The 26922-nt window shown below is 36.8% G+C and overlaps 1 protein-coding gene across 2 annotated transcripts; it reads left to right on the plus strand.

Annotated features, from left to right (window-relative positions):
• The first annotated feature begins 479 nt into the window (after nucleotides 1-479).
• On the plus strand, nucleotides 480-26247 carry PHF6 (PHD finger protein 6). 2 transcript variants are annotated; one of them, XM_075720643.1, is made up of 11 exons: nucleotides 480-520; nucleotides 5579-5758; nucleotides 5962-6063; nucleotides 9624-9757; nucleotides 10066-10109; nucleotides 19545-19711; nucleotides 19890-20033; nucleotides 21269-21373; nucleotides 22205-22338; nucleotides 22989-23118; nucleotides 23411-26247. In XM_075720643.1, the coding sequence occupies exons 2-10, from the start codon at nucleotides 5621-5623 to the stop codon at nucleotides 23116-23118; spliced, it is 1098 nt and encodes a 365-aa protein (XP_075576758.1). In that variant the 5' UTR covers nucleotides 480-520; nucleotides 5579-5620; the 3' UTR covers nucleotides 23411-26247. The 2 variants fall into 2 exon arrangements, with proteins under 2 accessions (XP_075576758.1, XP_075576759.1); XM_075720644.1 differs by having other exon boundaries at nucleotides 19548-19711.
• The last annotated feature ends 675 nt before the right edge of the window (nucleotides 26248-26922 follow it).

The raw sequence follows: 26922 nt of genomic DNA on the forward strand, positions 1-26922 counted from the left end.
CTGGTGTGTGACCGCGCTTGCGCGGCCCCAGCAGCCACCGCCCCCCCAACGGCTGCGGGTGAGAACTGCGCATGCGCGGCGCTCCCCGCCCCGCCCCCTTCCGTCTCCCGGCTCCCTCGCTCTCGGGCCTCGCGGAGAAGCGGGGGGGGGAGGGGGGGAAGAGGGGGGGGGAAGCGCGCGGCGACGCGCGTGCGCAGGAGGCCGCGAGGGCCCGGCGTGCTCCCGCCGCGCCGCCTCGCGCGCCAATCGGGCGCCGCCCCGCAGCGTCGCGCCGTCGCGGCCCGAGCGCGCCGTGCGTGCGTGCGTCCGTGCGTGCGTGCGTGCGTCCGCTCGTGCGTGCGTGCGTGCGTGCTTGCGCTCGGCGGCGGCGGCGGCGGCGGCGGCGGCGCAGCGTCGCGTCCCCTGCCCCGAATGAAAGGGACGGTCCCGGCGAGCGAGCGGCCGTGAGCGACCGGCGGTGACGGGGGGGTGGGGGTGTGCCCGAGCTGCTCCTCTCCCCGGCGCCCCACCCGCCACACGGGTGAGTGACTGACTGAGTGACCGGCCGAGCGCCCAACCGCCTCGTTGCCCGCCCAACCGCCTCTTTGCCGCGCGCCCGGGGTAGGGACGGCGCCCCCGGCCCGCCCGCCCGCAGCCCCCGGCCCGGGGAGCCCGCCCGGCCCTCTCGCCGCCGGCCGCCGCCGGTCCCTGGGCCTCAGCGAGCCGCCCGCCCCCGGGAGGGTCCCGGCACCCGGCGCTGCCTCTTCAGGGGGCGCCCCCCGGTGCCGTTACCCGCCCCCCCTTCCCCCCCGCCCTGAGCCGACGGCAGCCGCTCGCTCCGCCCGCCTCGGCCCGCTCCCTCCTTCCCTGGAGGATCCGCCCCCCCTTGTCTGCGAGTCCCGTTTCCCCAAAAATTTGGTGAGGAATGGGGAGGCATCGCCCTCCCCGGGAGCCCCACGTCCCACCGAGCCCCCCTCGGCAGGCCCTCCGCCGGGGAGGGGTCAGGCCCCGCCGGTGCCTGTGGCCGGGCCCTGCGGGGGAAATCGCGGCAGCCCCCCCCCCCCAAGCCGTGCCGTGCCTCACCGATCCCCCTGGGGAGGCGAGCGGCGGAGGTGCCGTTATCGGCTCATCTCCCGCTCCCCGTGGGAGTATGTAAACTTTCCTGAAGATCGGTCTGTGCTGTCTGCCAGATCTTCCTTACTTCCTTACCGCAGGCTCTTTTTGTGTAATTTTTTAGTTACCTGCTCTATTCTTATTGTTTAGACTTTCCAGGGTTGGGCCTCCCTGCCTCTCCCCCCCCCCCCCCCCCCCGCCTTTGCCCCCTTTGTTTTTTTTTGTTTTTTGGTTTTGGTTTTTTTTTTCCCAAGGAAGCTGCATGGATAAGCTCCTATCCTACTTTTTATAGTGCTTGTAGGATGCTGTGTGAACATAACTTTTGGATAAAGATTTCCATGGGACTTGTGACTTTAGGTTCTCAACTGCAGACACCTACAGGATACCCCCCTTCTTCTCAGTGTCACCCCCCCCTTCTCCAAAATAATGCCCCCAATAATGGGTGATTGAGCCTAGAAAGTAGAAAGCACTTGAAAGTTTCTTGAGCAGAGAATCTGGTATCTCTAGTGAGCATCTTGAAAAATTTGACGCAAATATTTTCTGTAGCTTTTCCTGAGAGTCCAAACCATTTCAGCGTGTTTAATGAAATTTTACAAAGGTTGTATACTTCTTTTGTAGGCTTTCCTTGGGTGTCTGAAATTTTCTTCACAGACATATAAATCCTAATTTTTAGAAATAGAATTTTATAATCATACAGGCCGCACAGCAAAACAAACTTTACATGAGAAAGTACAGCATGTAAGGCACTGTCCTTTGTTGGAAATACAAGTGGGGCCTTTACTCCTACAAACAAGCGGTAGCTCTTGAAACATATTTGGGCAGTAAATAGAAATTAGAATCCAGGTTACTTTCCGTTCTTCAGTGCTGAACAATGTCTCATACACCGAGAGCGTCTTTCTTTGCCTGAGAATCATTGAACTTGTGCTCTTTTGTCATCTAGAACTCACAGTATGCAAGCCATATGAGTTTGTAAAACGTGCTGCTTTAAAGATAAAATAAAGGTGCTATTAGGGAAAGCACCGTGTTGAATACCTTAGTGGACATTAAGAAACATGAATGCAAATAAACCAAAATTTTTGAGTGAAGAATCACTGAATGAATTTCTTCTGTTGTGATTTTAGGGTAGATGTAACTTTTCATGTTTTAGACCCAGCCTGTGGAAAACGTATCAAATATGTAATAATCTATGTTTTGTAGTACATGTGTTCCTTTTTGGTAGATCTAGTGTGTAATTTCCTAGTCAGTGACTCCCTAGTACGTTGCTTTCTGTGATCCAATCTATAAGACTTTCTCTGACAAAGCTGACAAGCAAGATTTCTGTCAACAGTATATTTAAACACTTTATTCAGTTGTTAGCTTTTTAATCATGGAAAACAGAAATCTTGAGCTGTTTTTAAATTGTATTATTTTTCTTGTTCCAATGAAGTGTAGCTTGATACTTGGCAAACTGGATTAGTTGCTTTTGGGTGATTTAATTTGAGAGATGAAAACAATATTGAGTGTTTGTGTTCAGAATTCTGCGTCTGTAGTATAGCTATGTAACTTGGTTCACCTTTTTCAGAAAATGGGTATTTTTAAATGGACAGGATAAGAAGTGCATTTTGTCACAAAGAAAAGTGATTCCAGGGAAGTGTTTTCTCACATTTATGAGAAAACAAACATAATTTAGGGAGAGGTCTACAGATGAAATGCTTCTGAAGTATTTCTTATGCTCAGGTTTTTTTCTGCAGTCTTTAGAAATGTGTAAAGAGTGTTAATGTCTAGTGATAGAGAACACACAAATGCAAAGAATGCAGGATCGGAAAGAAAACTTTTAGATATCATTGTAAAATGCTTTCAGAGTAATTTAATCTGATGGTGAAAAGAATGTGAGTTTCCTTTCTGGCATACCCTGATGCTTTTTGCTCTGTTTGAGTTTCAAATAATTTTCCAAGTGTTAAATTATTTATAATTAAATAAGTATTCCAAAACATAATATTTGCTAATTTAATTTTTTTTGTTGTTGTAACATCAACATCCATGCATCATCAAGTAAATATTGGCGTTATTTTTAACTTCACTGTGAGCCTTAAAAAAATCTAATTATGCAAAAAGTACTTCAGGAAGTTAGGTTATGTCAGGTTCTAGTCTTGCTGTAATGACGTGCCTTCTCGTGTCTGTTAGTGCACAGGAAGGCACAAAGCTGTGAGAAGGTTCTTTATAATCTTGTTTCTTGAAAAGTTACTATTCTTATAAATTAAAGATGATGAGAGGCACTTAATAAATTTTTATGTGTTCTCTAAATGATTTGCATTTTCTAAAATAGGAATTTGCTTGTTAAATTGAAGGATAGCTATTTTTTATAGTAGTAATTCTTATTCCTGTAAGTCAGTGGAACTTGCGCATGTGTTCAAGGAAATCGCTGATCTTCCTTTTAAGAACTGCTATCATTGCTGTCAATATAGTGATAATATAATCTGAATATAAAATTAAACAGGTAGACCCAAATGAATATGTGTATATCAAATTATTTATACCAAAGCAGAACTTCTTGCATTTAAAATTATTTTGTTAATATATTTCTAACCCATCACTGCATGATTTATATTGAGCTTTTGAATGTGACCTGAAAACAAGAAATCTTTGTGATATTATTTCCTACTTGTCTTTTGTAGGTCTTTTTTCTGCTCACAATTTTTTTTTTTTAAGTTTAAAAAATTATAAAAAAAATATAAAATTTGAAAGTCTTTCTATCTTTCCTTCAGAAACCATTCCTTCTTTCTACTCAGAAGGGATTACAGAATGGTCTTGTTTTGTTTTTTCTTTAGAAAAACACAGTATAGTAATTCTTTTGTGTTTAACACTTAAGGACTCTCTATTGCCACTGCAGAAGGGTGTGACTAGTTTATCCAGATTGGCACATTTTTTGTGCAAATCAGCAAGATCTGAAATCTATGCATTCTTCTTATGTGTATGCATCACCGGCTAGTAAACTGCTTTCCAGTTATAGAAGAAAGCAAATGAAGCTGTTGATAAAGCAAAGGCAATAGATACAGGACAGACACCTTTTAATGCAGGAGTTTTGTAGTAAATATTGCAAGACAGTCAGTTAGAACTCAGTCTGTGAAAATCTCTTGAAACGGAGGAGTGAGTCTCTAAAAGGATTGCCTTTTAGTAGTAGTATATGCCGACAGAAACTTAATGACGTTCCTCTGCTTTCAATTAGAAAAATAGTGAGTGATATTAGTATTACGAGAGCCTGACGGCACTGAGCAGCAGGCAGGTTTGCCTATGCAAATTTCAACACACAGTCGTGCGTTTTCATGCAGATCGCCATTGTAGCGCAGTCCACATGTATTGCAACTCTCCTATTCTTACGGCTGGATTTTATATTTTTTCCCAACAGAAATATTAAACTACATGGTGGTTTTTCTTATTTAGATATTTTCTTATGCAGACAAAGGCTGAGGAGGATGCTTTTATTGCAGTTGTGGCCAATTCCAACAGTAAGGCTCAAATCTCCAAAGTAAAAAGCTGTAAGCAAGTCTGTTTGAAGAGGGTGATATTTTCTTTCTTGAGAGATGTAGAAACAAATGAACACAAAACACGTAATACTGGGCCAAGAAGCACGTACGCTTGTTAGGCATTTTCACTTTTGAACTTGCAGTCTCTGCCTGATTAGGGGATTGGGACCTCAATGTTATATTTTAAAATGTGTTGCTGGTAATACACGAAAAGTTTGTGATTCATGTTGAGTTTAATTTTAAGTTACTTTTCTTAGATGAGAATAGCAGCTCTCATGCTCTTACTGAAAACTAGTATTGTACTGCTAAATTAACTGCGGGTCTTGAAAAGGTTTCCATTGTGGTGTGTTAGTCATAGATCCTTCTAAAATTTTGTTCCTAATGCTATTTGACTAGCCACAGTGTAGCTGTGATATACCTAAAATGGTAACATTTTATCTTCTCATCTCTACCCTCATCTAAGGGTAATTACTCATCTGCTGTGCTACTTTGTGAGCTTTTATACTCAAAACTTGTTCTGGAGGCTATGCTGGACTCGTGGGGGTTTTTTGCTTCTGATTTTGAAGAAGTTCGGTAGCGTGAATTTTACTGCATGCACAGGTCATGCATTTTGTACAAATTCCTTTGTTGTAATAAATAACTATAAGAATGGGGTGCAAGAGTTGCAGTAACTTTTTCCTCTAATGATTGCTGTACTTGTTGCATTTCCTATTTATTTCTTCTTTTGCCTTGAAGTTTTATATTAGTATCCAAAGTGTTATATTAATGTTCAAAATTTTTTGCCTAGAGAACTAGTTCTGCTTACTGATACATTTTCCTAAAAAGTTGGGTGCATGTTTATTTGGATATATTGTAGTAGTGTAAAGAAAAGGGTAAAAAGGGTCAGATCATTTTCAAGCAACCAATATTATATTTATAAAACTGTAAGTTAAATTGCCTTTTGTCAATGTTAACATGCTGATTGCACCTTTTTCTTCCTGTAGCATTGAGACGATTGAAGTGGCATTCTAAGGTCATTTAAAATCATGACAAGCTCAGTTGGACAGAAAAAAGTCTCTTCAAGACAAAGGAAGTGTGGTTTTTGTAGATCTAATAAAGATAATGAATGTGGACAATTATTGATGTCAGAAAACCAGAAGGTGGCAGCACATCACAAATGTATGGTAAGTAACCCATAGGAAAGAGGAAAGGAATGTAGTGAGCTAGTGAAAGACTACAAACAAATGCAAAATTCAACCAGCTGTGGCATTGGCACAAATGATTAATAGCTGTAATTTGAAATTTTGGTGGGTTTCATATATATAAATGTTCTGTATCACTTATACCCTTAAAACTTAAAAAATAAGTTTTGTTTTTATAATTTTAGCTGTTCTCATCTGCACTGGTATCTTCACACACTGATAATGAGAGTCTTTGTGGATTCTCTATTGAAGATATTCAGAAAGAAATAAAGAGAGGCACTAAACTGGTAAGTCTCCATTTTTGGCTCTTGAAAATGGAAGACAATATTTTCTTACCTTCTATAAAGTTCACCATGAAGTTGTTCAGTGTATTATGTATAGTTTGTTTTTTTTTTTTTTAAAGAAGCTACCTTTGTGTGAGCTCTAAGGTAATGGATAACTTACAGAAGAAGATGTTGAAGTAAAATTGGTCTCAGATTTACGAAAGGAAAACCTCAGTAGATGTGATTATACTTATTGAAATTAAATTTAAATGTCCATTAAGCAACCCTTGAAGTGCCTTTAGGAAAGGATAAAAAGTAGTTTGTTTACTTCAGTCAAGTTCTGCTCTTATGTAAACATGTTGGTTTAAGAATTGTAGCTTAATCATGGAATTATTAAAAATAAATCCAGAATTATTATTTTTACGGTCACTTTTTTCCTCATCGGCAAATGTAGATGGTTGTAGCAGATACGCATTTTTTCCAAGCACATTTGAAAACTCATTTACAGAATATGCCCATGTTTCTTTTTGATGGGCTGCGTACGAACCATAGCATTTCCTAAATTTATGTTTCTAATCCAGTAATTTCTATTTAATATTTTCTGTTAGATTTCAGAAAGAAACCCACATTCTAGGGACCTGGCGAGGGTATTATTTTGCCTTTACCAGTATTTGGTTTTGCTGCCAAAATCTGGTTTTAACTACCAAAGGTACTTTTATTGGTTCCTTTTATATTGATTTAATAGATGATTCTGTGAATATAGATGTCTTGTGAGCTTTGTGGGTACAACAGTGATTACAGCTCTACCAAATTCATAAGAATTGAGCAGCAATGACTTTAATTCCTGAGAAGCTAATTCTTTTTTATTATTATTAATTTTTTATTTAGAACTAGTTGTTTTCCAGTTGGGGAAATGAGTGAGGCTTTTTAAAAATATTTTTAACAAATGATCAATTCACTCCTCATGTTAAAAATTTTCAGCTTAGTTATTTAAAGCACTCTCACGTATTTACCAGTTCTTGGACTGCTAAGAGTAGTCCGAAGTATTATTGTAGAACTACAATTATATAATAATAGTCTAATATTTCATCCAGTGTTTTATTTGAATCTTTTCCAATTCAGGGAACTTTATTTGCTGTAATTAGCTGAAGCATAAAGAAGTAACTATTCACAAGTCAGTCATGTTGTGATTAGGAATTTCCAAAGAACAAATGCGACTACAGATCATAAAGCAACTTTTTGATTCTTGGGTCTCTTAAATGTTTCTTGAAGGTTATTTCTTTTTATGTCATTGATGGTTTTGGTTTTTCTTCTTCCGAATCTCTTTATGTTCCTTCACTGATGCAACAGCTGGATATATTCTTAGAGCTCACTACCCGTACCTATCGGGAAATTTGTTCAGCTTTTTGCAGAAAACCTGGATCTGGTTAACCTAGTAGATTCATAGTCCTGAGATGTTTCCTATTTGGAGAGAATTTACAAGATAATTTTAGATCTTAACTTATGTGCCTTATCTGTGTCTGTAGCTGTCGGAAAACTACAGCTCTGAATCACTCTCTGGAGGAATCTGTCTTTTTCCATTGACTTGCATAGGAAGCTTAAAGCTAGATGTTTATAGTTAGCCCAAATACCCCCTCTAAGTCTGCTTTCTGTTCTAGCCTGTTCTTTTATGTGGGAACACGTTGAGCAAAAATATCTCAGCGTGGTGCACTGGGTTAAGTAATTATATTGATAGCTTGGACTAAATTTGTCTGCTGACAGATTTTACATAGTTGCCCTCCTTCAGGAGGTCCTGCTGCTGACCAGGTATGCGCTGAAAATTGAGGCCTCTTCATTATGGAAATGGTAATGACTGACATGCAGAGCCTTTCTGATGGTAATATATTTCTGTCTGAGAAAAGTTTGTAGGTTCAAACCTTAATAGGCCAGTCATAAAAACTTGTGAAGTCTAAACACTTGGGAGTACAAGGCACTGATACCATTATTATTTCTGTTAGCTGTGCATGGGAGGATTTTTTTTAGAGAGCTTACCTATTTGCAGCTTGTCAAACTTCACGTATACCTGATATAACGGGAATTAATTAATCTGTTGACAGTGACCATTTGGACAGCAGGACTTGTACCAATGGAATAAATATTTTATTACTGTCAGGAAACATAGACCAATAAGTCAATATAAAAATTCCTGTGGTCTGTTCTATTCATACAGATAGATCATGGTGTTCATAAAAAGAAGGTTTTCTTTTAGTCATTTCTGGCTTTAAAAATCCTGAAGTACTGACTAAAATTGATTGAATGGATATAATTTCAACCTAGACTTTTATAAAGAGGTTTTATAAAGACCCATTATTATATATTAAATGATAACGTATAACAAATTTATGAGATGAAATACCCATACAAATTAGATAACAAGTAGGGAACGGTATATAACTATATCATTTCAGAGCTTGCAGAGGAGTAAATGGAGATGGTCCAAGGCTTTGACATTTTTACTGTTCAGTTAACTTCGTTAAAATTGAAAAACAGGATGGTGATACATAACTTTGGTGATATATTTATTTGGTATATTTGAGACTAACAAGAACTTGACTGAGCTAGTGCGGTGGGCAGAAAGCGTATTCCACAAACATATATGTAAGGAGTATCCTTCGTTGCACACTTATGCTTATGGATTTGGAATTAATCTTTTGGGGGCATGGGCGATGTGCAGGGTAAAAACCCAAAAAGCTCCAGTTGTCTTATGGGGGGAGTTTAATGGGAAATTCTGAAATTTTTTGGTAATTTGATGTCAGTACATAATAATATAGGGAAAAATATTGTTATAATATTAATTACTTCCTTTCCTAACACAGTATGAGAAGGGCAGTGAACAATTTAGAAGCATGACGGTTGGTGTAACCTAGGCAATGATGAGTCTAATGTGAGGAGAATGAATTAGTGGGAAAGAAGAGTAAAGCAACAAGCTCCCATTTAACCTTTTTTGCAATATAAGTATAAAGAGCAAAATTTAGTATAATGTATTTAACAAATGTTTCACTAAATTCAGTGTTTGGGAAATTACTTAAAGAAATAACTGTATAGAAAAAAGAGGTGAAGTTAGCTGCTGAGGCTAAGGTAAATTTGCAGCTTATCAGTATTTCTGACTCTGCGAGATTCATTGCCAAATGGGTGTCTTTTTTTTTTTTCCTCCTCCTACCTTCATAATGTAATTCAGAATCAACTGTACAATTTATGATTCTAAGTTTTCTGAAACGGTTGGTACAAACAGGCTATCGTTGGGAGTAGGATATTTAGGTGAATAACTGTGTCACTTTCATCAAACATGTGATATTCCGCAAAAGTAAATTACTTTCTTCATTGAATTGGTAATCAATATATGGTGGTTATAGTATTGCTGCAAAATTGCAACAAATTTCTCCTTGATTTTAAAATAAATTATGAAAAATACCTGAGAGCAGGAAGAGTAATGCCAAGTGCCTAACTCCATTTATTTTGTCACCAGGAGTGGTAACTATATTATTTTTAAACTCAGAAAGACTAAGCCAGCAATAACACAAATTGTGCTTTCTTTTTCTTTACAGATGTGCTCTTTATGCCATTGTCCTGGAGCGACCATTGGCTGTGATGTGAAAACATGTCACAAGACATATCACTACTACTGTGCTTTGCATGATAAAGCTCAGATAAGAGAGAAACCCTCACAAGGCATTTACATGTAACTATTATTTATTTGCTATATTTATTTTTGTATTTATATTTCACATTCTTTGTTTAAAAAAACAACAACAAAGCAAAACAAACCCCACTTTTGGAATCTAAACAAAACTGTTGCAAAAAAATTCTAATGATGATTGTGGCATTCAAAATAGTGATGTACTAGAAAAGCATATTTTCACTGCAAGATTTGTGTATCAGTGAGTCTTACAAGTGGGAGAAAAATGTACTGGCATTTAAATTTAAAAGATGAGTAAATAATCTGTGAATCGTGACTGACTTGACAGTTTTCAACTACTTTGTTTATAGGATTTTATGTCGAAAACACAAGAAAACTACGCATAACTCTGAAGGTAAAATTATTCAATATAAATTTTTCCCATTGTAGAAAGATACTTTGGTTAAATTTAATTTTTTTGGAGAATATAAATGTTTTCAGTAAAAATTAGAACTACATTTTTTTGAGAAACAATGTTTGGCAGCCCATCTGATTTCTGTATTTTCTCTAAAAATTATTGATTGAGGTGGAGAAAAACCCAAAGCATAAATTTTAGGATGTTCGAAAGATTTGATATTCTATCAAAACAAAGTTTGGGTAGAAGTAATGAATTCCCTTCTGGGAAGAAGCTGGCTTATATTTGTAGTTAAATATTCACAATATTAACGTCTAAAATATTTTGTCAGGTAACAGCTGATTTTTGCTATTGCTAATGTTCCAAAATATTCACACTTTTTTTGAACTATTACAGAGTTTAACTCTTCAAATAAGAAGGACCCAATAGTAAATTAAAAGGTTTGTGATCAGATCACTTACAGATATATTTCTGAGTAATTCTGATAAACAGAAAAAGCTGTATGGATACATTCATAAAAGCTGTGCATCTTTGCAGAGGAGGGAAATGAAATGCACAAGGGCTGATATGCCACAAACATAGATAAATTGTGTGGTCTGTTAAAATTCCAAACTAGTTGTGCAGTTGTGTATTTATGCAGGTATTTTTTCCTTTTTCCTTTTTTCTACTGTATCTGAATTTGGGTAAGCGAACAATTGTTATTTTACTTTTTGCATTGCTTTCAACTGAAATGTCATCAGATTTAACTAATGAGGAGTATGTGACTCTTTAGTGAAGATCAAGTTTCATTAATTAGTCCAGTCTCTTTCTGCCTAATGTGTTATTAAGGATATATTCTACTTTTTATGCTACGGGTAGTAGATACATTAATGGTAAGGTTTGGGTGTTACTTCAGTGTTCAGAAAGATATTGAAGGCAGTAGAAAATCCCAAATGCAACCTTTGGAGTTTTTTTTAAAAGTGTATTTAAATAACTATTGTCATGTGCTTTGTATAAAACACTCTGATTTTGCTGTTACTGGGTTTAAACAAGAAAAGCAGTATAAATGTTGTATTAATTCTCCAAAGAGACAGGGCCGCGTTATCTTGTAGTTTGGCACTTTGTTTCTTTGTTTTGGGGTTTGTTTGGCTTGTTAGCAGAAACAGAATATGAAAGACATTTGAGTCCAGAGGGAGATTAATTTGTTTAACTGATATTTAAACATAATCTTTTACACTTATTCACAAGTGGCTCAGTGTTTGACATCTGTTGAAAAATGCCTCCAATTCTGCATGGAGCCCAATGCCAATGAATGACTTTTCCTGCTTGGAATTCCTTGCAGGGTCTGAACTTCTACTTTTCTTGAAGAGTTTTCAGAAACCATTATCTCCGATTCTGTGATGTCATTCTCTAACAGCAAAGGCTTTTAAATTTTATATGGATATATTTGTCTGAGAAGATATGGGAAAAATTACTATAGAGGCATAGTAGCTTTTTTCTTAAATGTTGATGATGGCAGTTTATTAAAACATTAAACGAGACTCATCCAAAGAGACTCTTAGCTTGAGGGGATGAGAAGAAGGAATAAACAACATTGAGAAAAACTGAGGCCAAAGACCCCAACAGTATCTCAGTTAGCATTTAACTTTGCACTCATTTTTTCGTTTAAAATATTTAGTTCTGTTACGCTTTACGCTTCTAGAAATATGTGTAGCTATACTTCCCATTTTTGTTTTCTGGTTTTTTGTTTAATATTTGACTTAAATTTTACCCAGTGCTCTTTCCCAAAGAGTATGTTCTCTTTTTAGTCTATACAGTTTAGGGAACTGTACTACTTACAGTTACGGATTTGATAATGCCAGAAGCTGGGGCTCTTTTGTGATAGACCTCCTTTAAATCAAAGAAGATAAAAACACATACTGCACCTGTCTTATGGAAATGACTTACAGCATTGTATAGTAATGGTATTTTGGTACATTGAAAACTAATTACCTTTAGAAGACAGAAATATACAGGTTTGTTTTCAGAGTTTAAGGAGGGACTTTGGAGGGTTTGTTTCTTAATATTTAAATGCTGAAGTTTGCTCAGTGAAATGATAACTGGAAGATGTTGGATGGTGAAATTAAGCTTTGTATATGTATTTTGTTGGTTTATTTCTTGAGGAAAACGTGAATATCAAAGCAGAATTTAAATATGAAAGAATGGTGGTGTGTGAAACCAGAAAAGACTTGCAGAAAAGAGTGAATAGGCTAGCTAGGGATACTAGATGCTAACATAGTGGTGCTTTTTTTTTCTCGTTTTTGTTTAATTTCCGTGAATCCTTGCTCTCAGCAGTATTTTCATAACAGAATAGTTAAAGCTCATCTGTGGTTTTGTCACTCAATGTAGGTGCACAGAGGCACTGGAATTATCAGTCCTTTTTAATGGAAACTTACTGCTCTGGGATGCTGGGTTTTTGTTTTTTTTCTTGGTCAGTGTAAAACATCTGGGGGTTTTATCCTTTGTTCTCCTGTATCCAGATTTAATTGTTGTAGTCCAAATATTTTTATTATGTCACTTCTATTAGTGGATGTTGGAAGAGTTTTTAGGAGTGTTTGGTGCAGTCCAGAACAGTTTATTTTCTGTAGGCAGTACTGCCGCATAATAGTGAGATTTTTCCTTCCCTTCCCTAGAAAATAGATGCATACTTGTTCAAGTCTGAGATCTGGCTAATGTACCTTTTGTTAGAAGTTCTAGTTTAAAAAGAGTATCTTTTAACCATTTGATAACAGTTAAAGAAAATTTCATGAGGTTGCATGGAAATGTGTTTGAAGGACCTATGTTAGAATTAAAGTTACCCAGTTAAAACCTAATAAAAAGGACCTCTTAGATGTTATTTATTGCCGTCATGAAGTTCAAGTGGAGCGAGAATTCATCAGACTAAGTATCTCCCTACTCATCAAGACAAAATTAATGAGCAATGGGAGTTAATTTTCCTTTAATTGACAGGAGTTGCTGAACCACCTTCTGTTTTCTTTGAATGTAAGAGTATGAAACATGGCAGCAAAGTATTGTGCTCTTAAATTCATTATCTGTTTCAGCGGATTGATGGGTTTGTCTAATTTATCTGTATGGCCTAGCCTTCAGGTGACAAAGAATAGGAGAATTGTATCTGCTGATTTCCTTTGTGTATATATATTTCAGAGTGATTCTTCTGTGTTGTGTTCCCACTAATTGGGAAGAGGACAGTAAAAGTGAGGTGCTCTCACGCTTTGTACTAGGCTGTGGCTGTGGGGCCAACAGATTTGAAAACACCTGCTCGGAGGAGCAGACAAAGTTACTGGAAGCTTCATGCCCAGATTTTTGTCTTGCTGGTTACAAATCTTAACAAAATAATCTGACCTGAACTTCAAGTAGTAGTTTAATTCATAATTTAGGCAAGCCGTCTTAAGTTTTCAGTACCTAGTAGGTTACAGAAATTGGTGTCCGTGCTTTCGAACTGTCACAGCTAACTGTTAGCTGAATCACTGTTCAGTTTGATAGAATTGCATTTATTCTTTTTGAAGAATGGAGTAGAGTATTGTTGTACTAAGGTTTTGGAACTGTTTGTTGGAATTTATTCCAATGTACTGGAAATAATTTTTGAAAAATTTGAAATCTGGTATCTTTCAGTTCCCTGCAGGTGGGGCTGCCCTGGTGCCTGTGTTGCATTTTAAACAAATTCAGCTGATCACGAATAGTTTAATATAAACTAAGATAAGAATGTAATTTCATTTTTCTATTACATAGTAGTAAAACAAAGAATAATGAAGACAGCCATGTGACTATTGTTAATGTTTAAAACAGATGCTTGGGAACTGTGGGGTCAGAAAATAAAGTGTCCATGATTCCTATTGTAGCTGTACTCAAAGCCTCAGGGAATGATGTTTCCACAATGGAAATAAGGACATTCCCTGTCTCAGCATCCTTTTCATCTTATTCTAAAGATCAAACATGAAATCTGTGCTTCTGATACTGCTCAGTCAGTCGAATCAGGATAATATTTCTCTGTGAGACCTATTTAGAGATGCTGCAATCTATATCAAACCAAGTACTTTTCCAAAGCACTGTGTAAGTCAGAGGCTGGCAGGAAAAACATCGAAAACTTTTTGGCGTTATAGTTATGTAACATCACGATTCATCTTTGGATTCTTTAATCAGTGTTTATTCATAGTTGCATTTTCTGTAACACTGTTCACAGCACAAGCTTGCCTAAGATTGTATGTATTAATGCAGTCAGGTATAAAAGTTTCCGTAACATTGCGGTTCGGTGTCATTTCTGTTCTGCTGGTGGGTGGTTACAAATTCTTCCTAGGCTCTGGTAACTCAGCCTTCTTGTCGTCTGTCTTGGGGAGAATGCTGCTCTGAACGTGGCATCAAATGTATATGTAGTGTTACGACAAAACCAGTTGGGCCAGGCAGTAAGTTAGCAATCTCCTATGCAGCCCATTATAAACTAATGAGGTATTTTGTGGAAGCATCACAATGGTGTTTTCTTATGGAAAAATGCACAGCTAATGGAAAACGAAAGAATGTAAAAGTGATGTGGTGAATGGTTTGTCCTGTCTGAGGTGCTGTCCTGTGACGTTTACATTATAATTCTGCTTCCTATCTGAGCAAGATGTTATACAAATAGAAACTTGGTCAGCTAACTCATACTCAAAAGGTTCATCATACCAGTTGTCGTAAGCTTTCTGATTATGCAGATAAGCCAAGTATATTGTCTGTCTTCGGTCTTTGCCAACTATTGTTTGCTTGAAAAAGCATTTAGATTGTATGGTTATGAAGGAGTATTTTATTCATTTTCTGTGTTAAATGTACTTAAGAAATAATCTCAAGTACTTCATAACATAGATACTATTCAGTCAAAAATAGCTTTTGGACAAGAATCATCAGTTCCTTGAGGTATCTGGCACTTTTGGAAAACATATTAGGGATGGGACCTAAGGAGTAATTTAATTTTTTTCCTTTCCACTCTTACTTTCTCCAGTTTAGATATGTTTCATGTAACTTAGTCTTTTTCAATTTAAAAAAAAAAAAAAAAGAAAAACTAAAAATTATATGTAGCATTTTTATTGTTAATTTCATATCATTTGCTGATAAAAGCAACTGTTATTTATGATTAGGTTACCTGAGTCGGTATTTGCTTGCAAAGGTTTTTATGCAAATCTCTGTTCTTAAAAATGCTTATAGATGCATTCACATTTTTATGACTACCGAGACAATAAGGTTTTCAGGGTTTTTCAACATTTCTTTTCAATTTAAAGTAATTATGTTGCCACATATGGTTCATTTGGTTTCAGCCATATTTTAAGGACATCTTACTTCAACATGCTAAAGTACTTTTTCTTTCTCTGTTATAGTCTGTTTCTCTTCTAAAAATCTAGTATGGTTGATTTTGTTCTTTGTAATTTTTAGAGTTTCTCTTTTATCCCAAATGTACTGTAAAACTTCATATACATATGTGTGATTTCAGATTTACATAACAATATGTCTGAGCCACTTCCACATTCTATGTTTTGGCTTCTTTTTATGTACAGTCCTACTTGCAAATGTATTTTGCCAGTCAGTTTTGTTTATTATCTTCCTTGTACAGACTTAGCCCCCTTTGCTTCTGGCTCACTTAGTCCATTGTTTAAGGTAATGTAGGAGGTGGATACAGAGAGCAGTATTAGCCTTTAGTGTACACATCCTCTTTTTGTTTGTTCTTTCACAACCTTTAAATCACTTAATTCTTTTATTACTTTGCTTTAACCTAGCTTTTGGAAAGGGGTGATTCCATGTCTATTTCAAGCTGATGCAATACAGAGTAGATCAGCGATATCTCAACCTCTTCTCTGCCAAGCCTTATTTTAAACAGCAAAACATCTTGATCCTTCTTCCTTCTAGTCATGATCAAAGGAGAATTTTTAGATTTCTCTCTGAAGCTGAGTCTCCCTGTTAACAGTTTATGTAATACAGCATTTTGCTCATCTTCTTTTTGTGGTACTTTGTACTGCTCGTGGATTTCTAAAATGCAAATTTGGGGCTTGTTGCTGCTCATCTTTCCGCTCGTCTGAATTTACAATATCGTATTCTCAGGTGCTTTTGAAAATGTAGAATGTTTCCTCTTGATTTCTACCCCCACCCCTCCTTCTCAGACCATATTGCGTATTAAGCTTGTTTTTTCAGATACAGCGTTTAGGGACTTGGAAGAAAGCTCATAAGATACCTTCTTTGAAGACTTTAGATGAAGTTGTGTTGAGAATATTGTGATGATTTTAAAAATCAATGCAGTAGTGGGATATGGGATGGGGGGGCAGTTGAAGAATATCTAGGGAATCTCAGGGGATTCAGAGTATGGGTGGTATCCATGATAAAACGTCATCTGGTCAGGGAGGAGTTGAACAACTTTTTGTGTTTTCCTTAGTTCAAGCTGACATGAGAAGTTGGAAACACCCAACCATCAGATGCCAGGGAAACAGGGTAAGCTGGCAGTGGGCTTGAGGGGAGGGATAGGGCACAAACCAAATTGTATATTAAACAGTAAAGACCATCCAAGGCAGGTGTATTTTAAAGCTGGTTACAATCTCTTCCTGTACTGTTACGTGAGTTCATAGTGCTGTTAAAAATGAGAGCAACTTTAATGTTTTGAGGTATCGGTCTTGCAGATAGATGTGGTAGAGCAGATCCTCACATCTCGGTGGTGTTAGTCTGTAGCTCCATGTCACTTGTAGTAGGAGACCTAAATCTGCAAGGAATTTTATTTTGATGAGGGGTGATGTAGCATCTAGATTTCAAGGAACTCTGAACTTTTTTGGAAGTACTAGTTTTGAGCATAGAAAAGGGGTTCTCCTTTGAGGAAAGCTGTACAACTTGATGTATTTTTTTTATCATATACTGAAACCATCTCTTAAAAATATGGCATTTTTACTTTTCAAACCCTAAATATTCTAATAATTGTAGACTAAAAAATAGCATTTAAGAACTTCTATAAGGAAGCTGTGACATTTCTCATAAAAAGTTGGTTTTCATAACATGTGCTTGGTTTTTAGCAATTATGATTCACTTCCAGTTTTGAAAGTGTGACTGTAGATAGTTCGGGATATGTTTTAATGTTATTTAGAAAATAAGGGTGGACTGAGAGGTGGAAGGCATTATGGTTGACAGAATTGATAAGGAGCTTTGGAAAAAATAAGGAACGTTGGTGAATGGACTATATTTTGCTTCATCAAATACAGTAGGGAAATCTGTGGAATGATTTGGAAGGAATATTTTTGACTTCTTACTGATGTTATTTAAAGAGTCACAAATTCAATAGTCACCTTTTTGCAAGACTTTTTTCTAGAATAATCATCTATGATTTCTGTAAATGTAAAAGTTGAGACAAAGAGTCACGAATTTCTTTTAATACATTGGTGGAGAGTTCATATGGTGGGGGACAAGATAAAAGAGAATTCTTTTCTTTGAAAGAGGTTTCCAGGTTGTAATAAAATTTGCTAGATGCAGTCTGAGAGGTACGATACCCAAATTACATAATCTTGCTTGGGGAATTTAGCAAGTAATGATAAATGAAAAATAACGTTAGATAGTAAATTCTGAGAAGCAAATGTAAAATACATTGTTTCATTAGATAATCCATGTCATGTATTTTATTTTTTCAGACTAAAATAAATGGTGCTTTTGTCATCTAATAGAAGAATAGTACATATTAAAGCATAGGAATGTTGTGGTAGATAGACAGATGTATTTTAGTAGCAACTTGGGAATATCTGTGTATCGCTGAATAATCTGTTAATTTAAGCCAAAATAATTTGCAGATTTGTATTCATTTATTCTCAAATTTTTGCCGGTTTCTAACCATACAACAGAGTAAAGCTTTGGGGGAATTATGTTTCAGTATAACCTGTTGTGATGCATTTGGATTAGTTTTCTGTCCTTCATTAATAAATGTACAAGAAGCTGCAGCTTTCTCAGGGATTAGCGACAGATATGATAGACTAAGCTTAATAGGATACACTTGTATGCAAGGCCTCGGGCCAGTAGGTCAGTTTTCTTCTACTTCAAGTTGATGGCTGTAGAATATGTTCAAGTGTTTGACTTCAAATTTTTGTGCAGTTGAGTTGCTGTTAATCATGAGATAGAAATGTGATTTGATTTTTATGTGATAATGGATAAGAAAGATGAGTTCTGGCAAAGCAGCATTTAGTCTCAAAATAAGATGTCCTGTCTGGATACTGAGACCATGGTATAATGGTGATAAGTGCCATAACAATGCTTAAATAATAGTAACAATACCACAACAGTTAAGTGGCCCATTAATGTATAAAGTAGATGTTCTGAATCTTCTGATTAGGATTTCCTTCTGTTTGGGGGCTGACACTGATGTTTGTGGTTTGGATTTGGAGAAGCAAGTTCTTTAGCGGTGTGTGTGCATGTTTCTTTAAGCAAGTCTGCTGAAATATCTTTGCAGTTTGAGCAGGGGTGGGTGTTACATATTAAAAGAAAGATGCTCCTGTGAGCAGCTGATGATCGGGAGTTGATAGCAACTGAGTAGAGCTGGTTATTCAATATCAGATATAACTTAACTAGATCATATCGGAAGCAATCTTAAGTTTGCCTAATTGATCTCTATTAACTGTAGAGCTTTGAGTAATCAAACAGACAGTCTGCTAGAATACTGAACTACGGTTCTTTGTAGCATTCAGCAGTTGAGCTGACATTTTCAAAGGAACTTGTCAGACCTCTTTGGTATGTCTGTATTAAAAATATACATTCTTACATTCTTAATGGTCTATAAATACTTTATCTGGGATATTGTCAGTGTGGATGATTTTCCGTAAACTGGCAGCTGCTTTTAGCTGTAGATGTAAAAATGTACTGTAACTAAAATGAAATTTTAGATTTGTTTCATTAGTTTTAAAAATTGATGTTAATGTTATAGCCAAGATGGGCGATTTTTTTTTTTTTCTTAAGTCAAAAGGTATCAATTAATAAAGCAAGGACAGAGGTGGTGTTTAGAAACACTGGCATAATATCAAGGGCAATTTACATTGGAGTTATGCATCTTAAAATAAATTAAAAGCTTATTTCATGGTTGAAAACATTTTCTGGTTTCAGTGTAGTTTAAATGGGTCTTATTTTCAGTGGAGGTGAATATAGGTATCTGAGGACACATTTTGGGTCTGAAAGTAGAAGTTGTAAGAAATGCTAAACCTTCTTCATATGTTATAAAGATGCAAAGCCATGTGATATGTATAAAGAAATAAATAATGTTTTCAGGATCTGCAGTTGCATGTTTGTAATAAATGGGAAAATTGCTATTTTTATTTCTGACCAAAATACAGAAAATAGAGGTTATGTTTTTTCTTGTCTGTGTAGGGTGGGGTTTTTTTGTTTGGTTTGTTTTTAGTGAAATTTTTGAGAATGTTATTTGATGATGTTTTCTAACTTCTAAAGCAGATTTAGAAGAAAGTATCAATGAACACGAGTTGGAGCCTTCACCTCCCAAAGGAAAAAGGAGAGGTCGTAAGGGAAAGCCAAGAAAAACAAATTTAAAAGGGCAATCAGAAGACACTAGATCTACGTCCTCACATGGCACAGATGAAATAGAAAGCAGTTCCTATGTAAGCAGTAAATACGCTAAACTTCTTAGAAGACAGAATTGCATATTTCTTCTCTGCAAATATAATTTTTATTAAAATTTGCATTTGTCTGAGCCTCCAGTTGGTGGCCACAGGCTTTTAAAATTACAACCTTATTTGTAACCCAGCAGTATACTTTAGTGAAATGTTTTTCTTTCAGAGAGACAGGTCTCCCCACAGAAGCAGCCCCAGTGATACAAAACCTAAATGTGGATTCTGTCATGCAGGTGAAGAAGAAAATGAAGCTAGAGGAAAGCTTCATATATTTAATGCCAAAAAGGCTGCAGCACATTATAAGTGCATGGTGAGTAACAGTATTGCTGTTAACCAGTCCATTATGTGAATTTTGTCTGAATCACTATTTTAGATTTTAATACAGTACCCTCACATGTAATTATGCATGAGTATTGTCTGTGTGCTGATGATCTCTTTAAGCGCTGAAGTGTTGCAAAGTGAGCAATTCATTTATTTTCACTGCAGGCAATACAGATAAAAGTTGGCTACATGCTAAGAGATGGAATTAGCTCAGGGAGACTCTTTAGCTTATTAAAAATGCTCCCTTAGCGTCTAAATGCATACAAAATATTTTAAAAGGAAAACAGAAAACAGTTTTAACTAAAAGAATCCACTCCAAAAATAAAATACCTTTACTCCACAGGCATTGAGGCAAAATCTGGGAAGAATCCATGAACTTCATTAACCTTCTGACCAGTGGATTCAGGCTGTATGACTCAAGTAGAGTGGGACATGAAGTTCTCGAAAACCCCTGTCTTTAAATGATCTTTATAGAACTGTCAGCCTGAAAAGAATCTGCTGATTTCAATGAACATGAGCAGATAGTGCTATCTTTCATATAACTCATTCTATGAATGAGGTAGGGCTTTGAGTAACAAACCTCAGTGGTTCCTGTTGTACCTCAAAATCAATAAACAGTCCAGGCAATCTGTGGAGTATTAATTGTCTTCCTATACCTAGCCTCACTAAACAGAGAGCTGGTGTTTGCCAGCAGCCTTGAGACTTAGCGTATTCTTTGCTACTTTGTGTACCCGAGCTTCAGTTCTAAGACAGTTTAAACTGAATATACCAGGATGATGATAGTAGGGGTGGTACTTCTGTGCTCCATTGTCATCCCTCAGGGCTTTTCAGGTATGTTGACATCAGCTGTGCCATGAAGCTGGATTATATATATGTCACAGGGAAGGAAATGGAGTATTCCTAAAAAGTTCAGTGGTGCATTTGATAATATTGCCCATTTATTACTTCATGTTTTCATCATGTCATTATTTCTTGTCTACTCCTTCGTCTTTTAAAATACATTTCTCCAAGGCAACGAATGTAATTAAAGCAGTCAGGTGGGTATCAGAGGAAATACTCATCATACTAATTACTCAGCATGGGGTTTTTTCCTAGTTTCTTGATAAGGAACATGCTGTCTAAGATCACAGAAGGGGATGTTCAATACACAGTTATTCTTGCACATAAAAAAAATTTGTAATCATGTTGGTGACCTGAAATTATTTTGACTTGCTTGTTTTACAGTTGTTCTCTTCTGGCACTGTCCAGCTAACAACAACTTCAAGGGCAGAGTTTGGTGATTTTGATATCAAAACTGTACTTCAAGAAATAAAGAGAGGAAAAAGAATGGTATGTATCTGCAGAATGTGATGAATATGTAACTAATTCTACTAAGGTGTATGTAGCTCTGCCTCCTTCCTTTTGTGAAACAATCTTTTCCATCTGTTTCTAAACACTAAATTTAAATGTATTGTTACTTTTGGGACAGGTAGCCAGATAAGGAATCACTTTAAGAATTAGTGGTGTTTGGGCATGTGGTATTTAGGGTTCTTTACAACGGTGTGCATAGTAAATTATTATCAGCCTTGCTGTAACTGTAAGAGAGTAACAGCTTTGGATCCTCTGTTACTAAAAGCACACTGTGTAAAACTACGAATAAACTTAGAGAATATGTTCTTGCGGTGATGTGTTTCCAACTGTTTTGATGTTTTAATATGAAAATGTATTAAGGTCTCAGAGATGGAGATGTTGGTAAAATGTCACATTGTATTTTATTAAAATTCAGGATGTTTTCAAAGTGGTAAGAAATTTAGGGCGAGGGGGGAACAACTCTAACAATATTGTTCCTTGAAAAAAAAATAATTTAAGGTTCTTCATATATTAACATACTAACTTCAGTGGCAATAAGATGATCTTGGAAATGCAGAAATACATGCAATCATCTAGCAGTTTTCAATGCAATGGACAGGTAAATCCTAGTGTTCATATTTTAATAGGTTGGTATTACATAGTTTCAGTTTTACAATATCTTTGATTCACCTTTCATTGGAAGGATGATCTGCCAGAGAAATTACTCTGTTCCAAAATGGTAGCCATAAATACGAGGAACACTAAACCGAGTACTGAGGCAAGAGACTGTGAAAGGCTGAACAGTGCCATTCTCTTCTTTCCCCTGCACAGAAATGCACACTTTGCAGCCAGCCTGGTGCTACTATTGGGTGTGAAATTAAAGCCTGCATAAAAACATACCATTACCACTGTGGAGTAGAAGACAAAGCTAAATACATTGAGAATATGTCACGAGGAATTTATAAGTAAGGACCTATGTAATTCTTGAATCTGTAATGAAAGTGAAGATATTTCATGGCAATTTTTCTGCCTAACTTGGCTAGTCGAGTATGTTATTAAAAAATATAATATTATTTCATTTAAAATGGTATTTTTAAGTAATTGTTGACTTTGCAAAATATTTCAGTTACTCTGCTAACTTAAAATTTCTGTAGTAGTGTTCTAATAAGAGAAATGAGAAAATTAATTGACTTATATTTTCCTCCTCAATCTGTAATTTATATTGAGGAAACCCTGGCTAATTTATGTCATGATTCCTCCATTTTGATATGTTTTGTAGCTTATTTTGGGGTTTTTTTGACCCCGTAACTTTCCATACTTGCTTGCTGAACTGCTGGTGTTAGCGACTCGGCTGCAGTGGAGCTGCCAGTGTGGTTGTGCCCACAAGAGGGCATTCTCTGAGCAGTGTAGAAGCAGTTCTGGAAAACAAGAATTGATGAAAGTTTTGTTGGCCTAGTCTTCAACCTTGTTTTCTTTCTCAGTTTAACTGATGCTTGACTGAAAACCATGAATGAGTTAAAAGAGTTAACAACTGACTTATAACACGTCTCAAAACTAATTGAGAGGAGTGTGGTATTTTCAGTAAAAGTCCTCACTGTTTCTTTTATTGTGCTAGACTCTATTGTAAAAACCATAGTGGAAATGATGAAAGAGATGAAGAGGATGAAGAAAGAGAAAGTAAAAGCCGTGGCAAATCAGGCACTGACCATAATGACATTCCTCAGCAGCAGCTCAATGGAAACTAGGTATGGAAGTTACTCCTGACAGATCTGTTACCGAGACTGAAACGCAATATACATTTAATGTAGTTTATTGCAATGAAGTATTTAAATCTAGTGTATGCAGAAAAGTACTTTTTATTGGCATACTGTAGAAAAATGGGGAGGATTTGTTGTTTTTTAAATCCGGCTGACTTTGTAACAGTGTAAGAAGGGAGGCCCTCATTTCTATCGCTAAATATAGATGTAATATCAGAGCTGCTAAATGCTTTTCTATATGATTTTAAATTTACTATTGTTTTCATCATTTTTTAAACAGGTTCAAGGGACAGAGTTATAGAACTGGGAATGGCTAAGACATCATAACTACTAATTCTTTTAAATTGTTTTCTAAAATCAGAAACGGGTTAGTAACTTTTTACTACCCAGCTCTGTTAGAAATTTCATTGAACTGCCTGAAACGTTCATGTGTGTGAGCCTTCAGTAAGTGGCAGAGTTTTACATGTCAATATTATGTAGTTTGTAGTCTGCAGTGTCTGGAAAAAATGAAACACTATATAAATGATATGTAATATGTACAGTGTCAAAAGTTAAGGCAGACATTGAAATGAAGTAAGATCTATATTTCTGGACTGAATAAAAACCTTAAGATTTGGAATGTGTAAGTTGTTTAGTGGATTCATGCAATGAGAGAAGGTCTTAGCTAGTTTAATTAACAACATGGACAAGTTCGTGGTGGCAGCAAGCTGGTACTTTGTGAATTTTGCATTTTCTTCATACACAAGTTACGGAGGCTATACATGGGAAAGCCGCTCTCTGTTTTTGCTTGCAAAGCACACAGTAGAAAAGGACTCAGTGTACACCGAAGCACGCTTGAACATTTCAGGTTGTTCCTGTTGTGATTGCTCATTCCGCCCAGCATTGTTTGCGGGAGATTAACTTGAGCAGCTGTTGGTTCTGAGCTGTGAGCTTTAGAACTCATGCCAAAGGGCTGTAGTTCATTCTTTCCCCAACGACCCACCTCTTTCTGTGTCCCTGATTTACAAAGAACACTTCACCAAGTGTGATTAAAACCTTACTATACAAATGTTTGGACTCTGCAGCCCAATCTCTTTTACTTCAGAGAGTTACAACTCTTAACTCACTATGGAATTTAGCCACCATATCTGACGTCCATACCTCAAGTGTTCTGTGTTGTGTGGAACACTTCATGTTTTGTCCAGAATATGCATAAAGGTCCCATATTCTGTAAGAAGAATGAGGAAACAACCTTTTTTGCTAGATTGGTATTTATTTTTTAATCTTATGACCACTATATGAGAAACTTTGCTTATCATCCTTATTGTTTTAGTGATTATTTTTTCTCTTTCTGTCAAGTCAACAATCATGTCATGGAATTCTACTTGCTAGAGTTTGATGTTCCTTTAGGGAATAATCGGATCTAGCCTATACCAAACCTAACAGATCAGTCGTCTGACTGCTTTCGAAACACCTTGTCATTTCTAATGGCTACTAGCTTCTTCAATTGGTCTGTTAAAGCACGTTCTCAGACTTACTTAAATAAAACCAAAAAGCTGAATCTAGTCCACATGTTTGTCTGTTGCTATCGCATCACCTTATTGTTTGTTTAGGGTTTTGACTTGTTTCACTCTGAACTCCCAACAAAACTTCTGGATTTGAAGGAAGGAAACAAGCAAAATACACTGATTTGACTATAAACTGCTACAGTTCTTCTGTGATTGGTATTGCAAAAACAGTTCATTTGTAACATGAGTTTCTGTAGCATTTTTTACTTGTATTTTTAAAAGACTTAACGTGTGTCATTTGTCTTCTTATGCATTCCCTTAATGTCTTGAGGGACTCAATTACTGTATATTGGAGTTTCTAACATTTTACCTGTTAGAATTCAATCAATTCTGTTTGCTTTCCTGGAGAATAATGCCGTTTTGGAAAGAAATATTGCTGTGTACAGAAAATATTCAGTTACTGCTCTAAACATGATGCCATTGATCATTTTTATTTTGTATTTGTAACTTTCAAAATTAAAAGTGTGACTTGAATTGCAATGACAGATCGATTATTGAAATTGTCTATCAAGGTGTTTTGTTTCTCCTAGAATATGAACATTTTTCAGCCACTCAGAACAGTTTTAGAATGCAAAATAACATCCTTCAATGTTTAAATTACTTGTAGATTTGTGCCTCGGACATGGCCCTCCCATGGAAAAAAGGCACTTTGTTTGCAGCTACTGTATTTTAGCTAAGGTTGCATGGGGTAGATCTGCCAGCATACTGATTGTATTTGAGACTGAGCTCTAATTCATAGTGTGTCAGTTGCTTAGTATAATATTCAGTCCAATAATTCATCTGTTATGAAATAAATTACCCCATTCCATGCCTCGAAGAACGAGAACAGCACTTTACCTTCAGGTAGCAGAAAAGGAAGTGGCTGGTTTACCTGTTACCTCTTTGTGCTGAGATGGCCTGACTAAACTGTCATTAATTCAGAATTCATGGAAATGAAGTCAAAAGCAAAAATCTTTTCTTACAATCCTCAAATTTGTCATAACTGACTTCAACTCATGTATGCTGGGTAAAAGTGCCTTACAATGTAAAAATTGTATTTATATGTTCCCAAGTAGCATCACCTGCTGGGGAGTAATTCTGTCGTGGTGTTAATATTTAGAAGAACTGTACCTCAGCAGTGTATTTACTGTACATCTCTTACGTCCTTAATTGTAGTTTTAAAAAGCATGACAATGTATGATAGTATACAACATTTACATCATTTTTTAAAGACAAAATACTGCCATTACTGTCTTTTTATGTGTATTTTAGCTTGGAATTTCAGACAGTCTGTCTGAATTTTTTTTTTTTTTTTTTTTTTTTTTTGGTTGGTAAAGCAATGTAATCTTTGCAAGCATATATTGAAGATTATTCTGGAGCATCTACTGCCTTCCCAGAAATGTTAGAAGTAATAAAAGTGCTCTATAGGTGAAATAGGTATGTTTAAATTAGCTAGTTAAATTAATGCAGTCTATTTGTTACTGAGATTTTTTTTTTCAATAGGCACCTTCTGCTTTCATCTCACAATCAGAGAACTCATGAATTTAACAAAACTTGTCTTATGAAACTGGTTTCACTTTATTTAAACTTTTTTTTTCCTCCCCCCCCTCCTTTGGGCATTTCTTTTGCTCACAAGAGTAGTATGTGCTGTTTAAGATGCCTGGAACCCTCTGAGAAGGGAGGTTTCTCCCCAGCTCACTGTATCTCTGTATTAACAGATCTCCCCAACTCACTGTATCTCTATATATTAACAGATCTGCGATTGTGCTATACCAAGAAAGGACTGTACCAAGGAAGGACAGGCATCAGAAGGATATTGTTCAAATAACTTGAGGATACAGCTGGTGTAATGCCAGAGTCTCAAGGCGTGATCAAACACTATAGCAGTAAGCTGTGCTATCACTCCATTTCAAGGAAGGGTGAAAGGCCGGTTCAATACCGGCATCAGTGCAGCTAGCTAGGATGAAATAGATTAGGTTGATCAGAAGATCTACTCATTCAGCAGCTGTTGATCCACAGGAGGTTCTGTGATAAGGCTCTAGTAGGTGTTACACCTACACTCCACAAAGTCTAATCTTTAGGTACAAAGAGCTGTGCTGATCTAGAATGGTATGATTACACCGAATCTGACCCTAAAATGTAATATAAAGGAAGAGATCTTGCTTCTTACTGCGCCTATATGAAAAATAACTTCATGCTAAACCAGGGTGAAAGATGAAGAGGTGATAACCTATTTGAAATATCAGACTTATCTGGCAGGTGATAA

This window comes from Pelecanus crispus, chromosome 13 (assembly GCF_030463565.1).
Source record: "Pelecanus crispus isolate bPelCri1 chromosome 13, bPelCri1.pri, whole genome shotgun sequence".
In the NCBI taxonomy this organism is placed as follows: domain Eukaryota; kingdom Metazoa; phylum Chordata; class Aves; order Pelecaniformes; family Pelecanidae; genus Pelecanus; species Pelecanus crispus.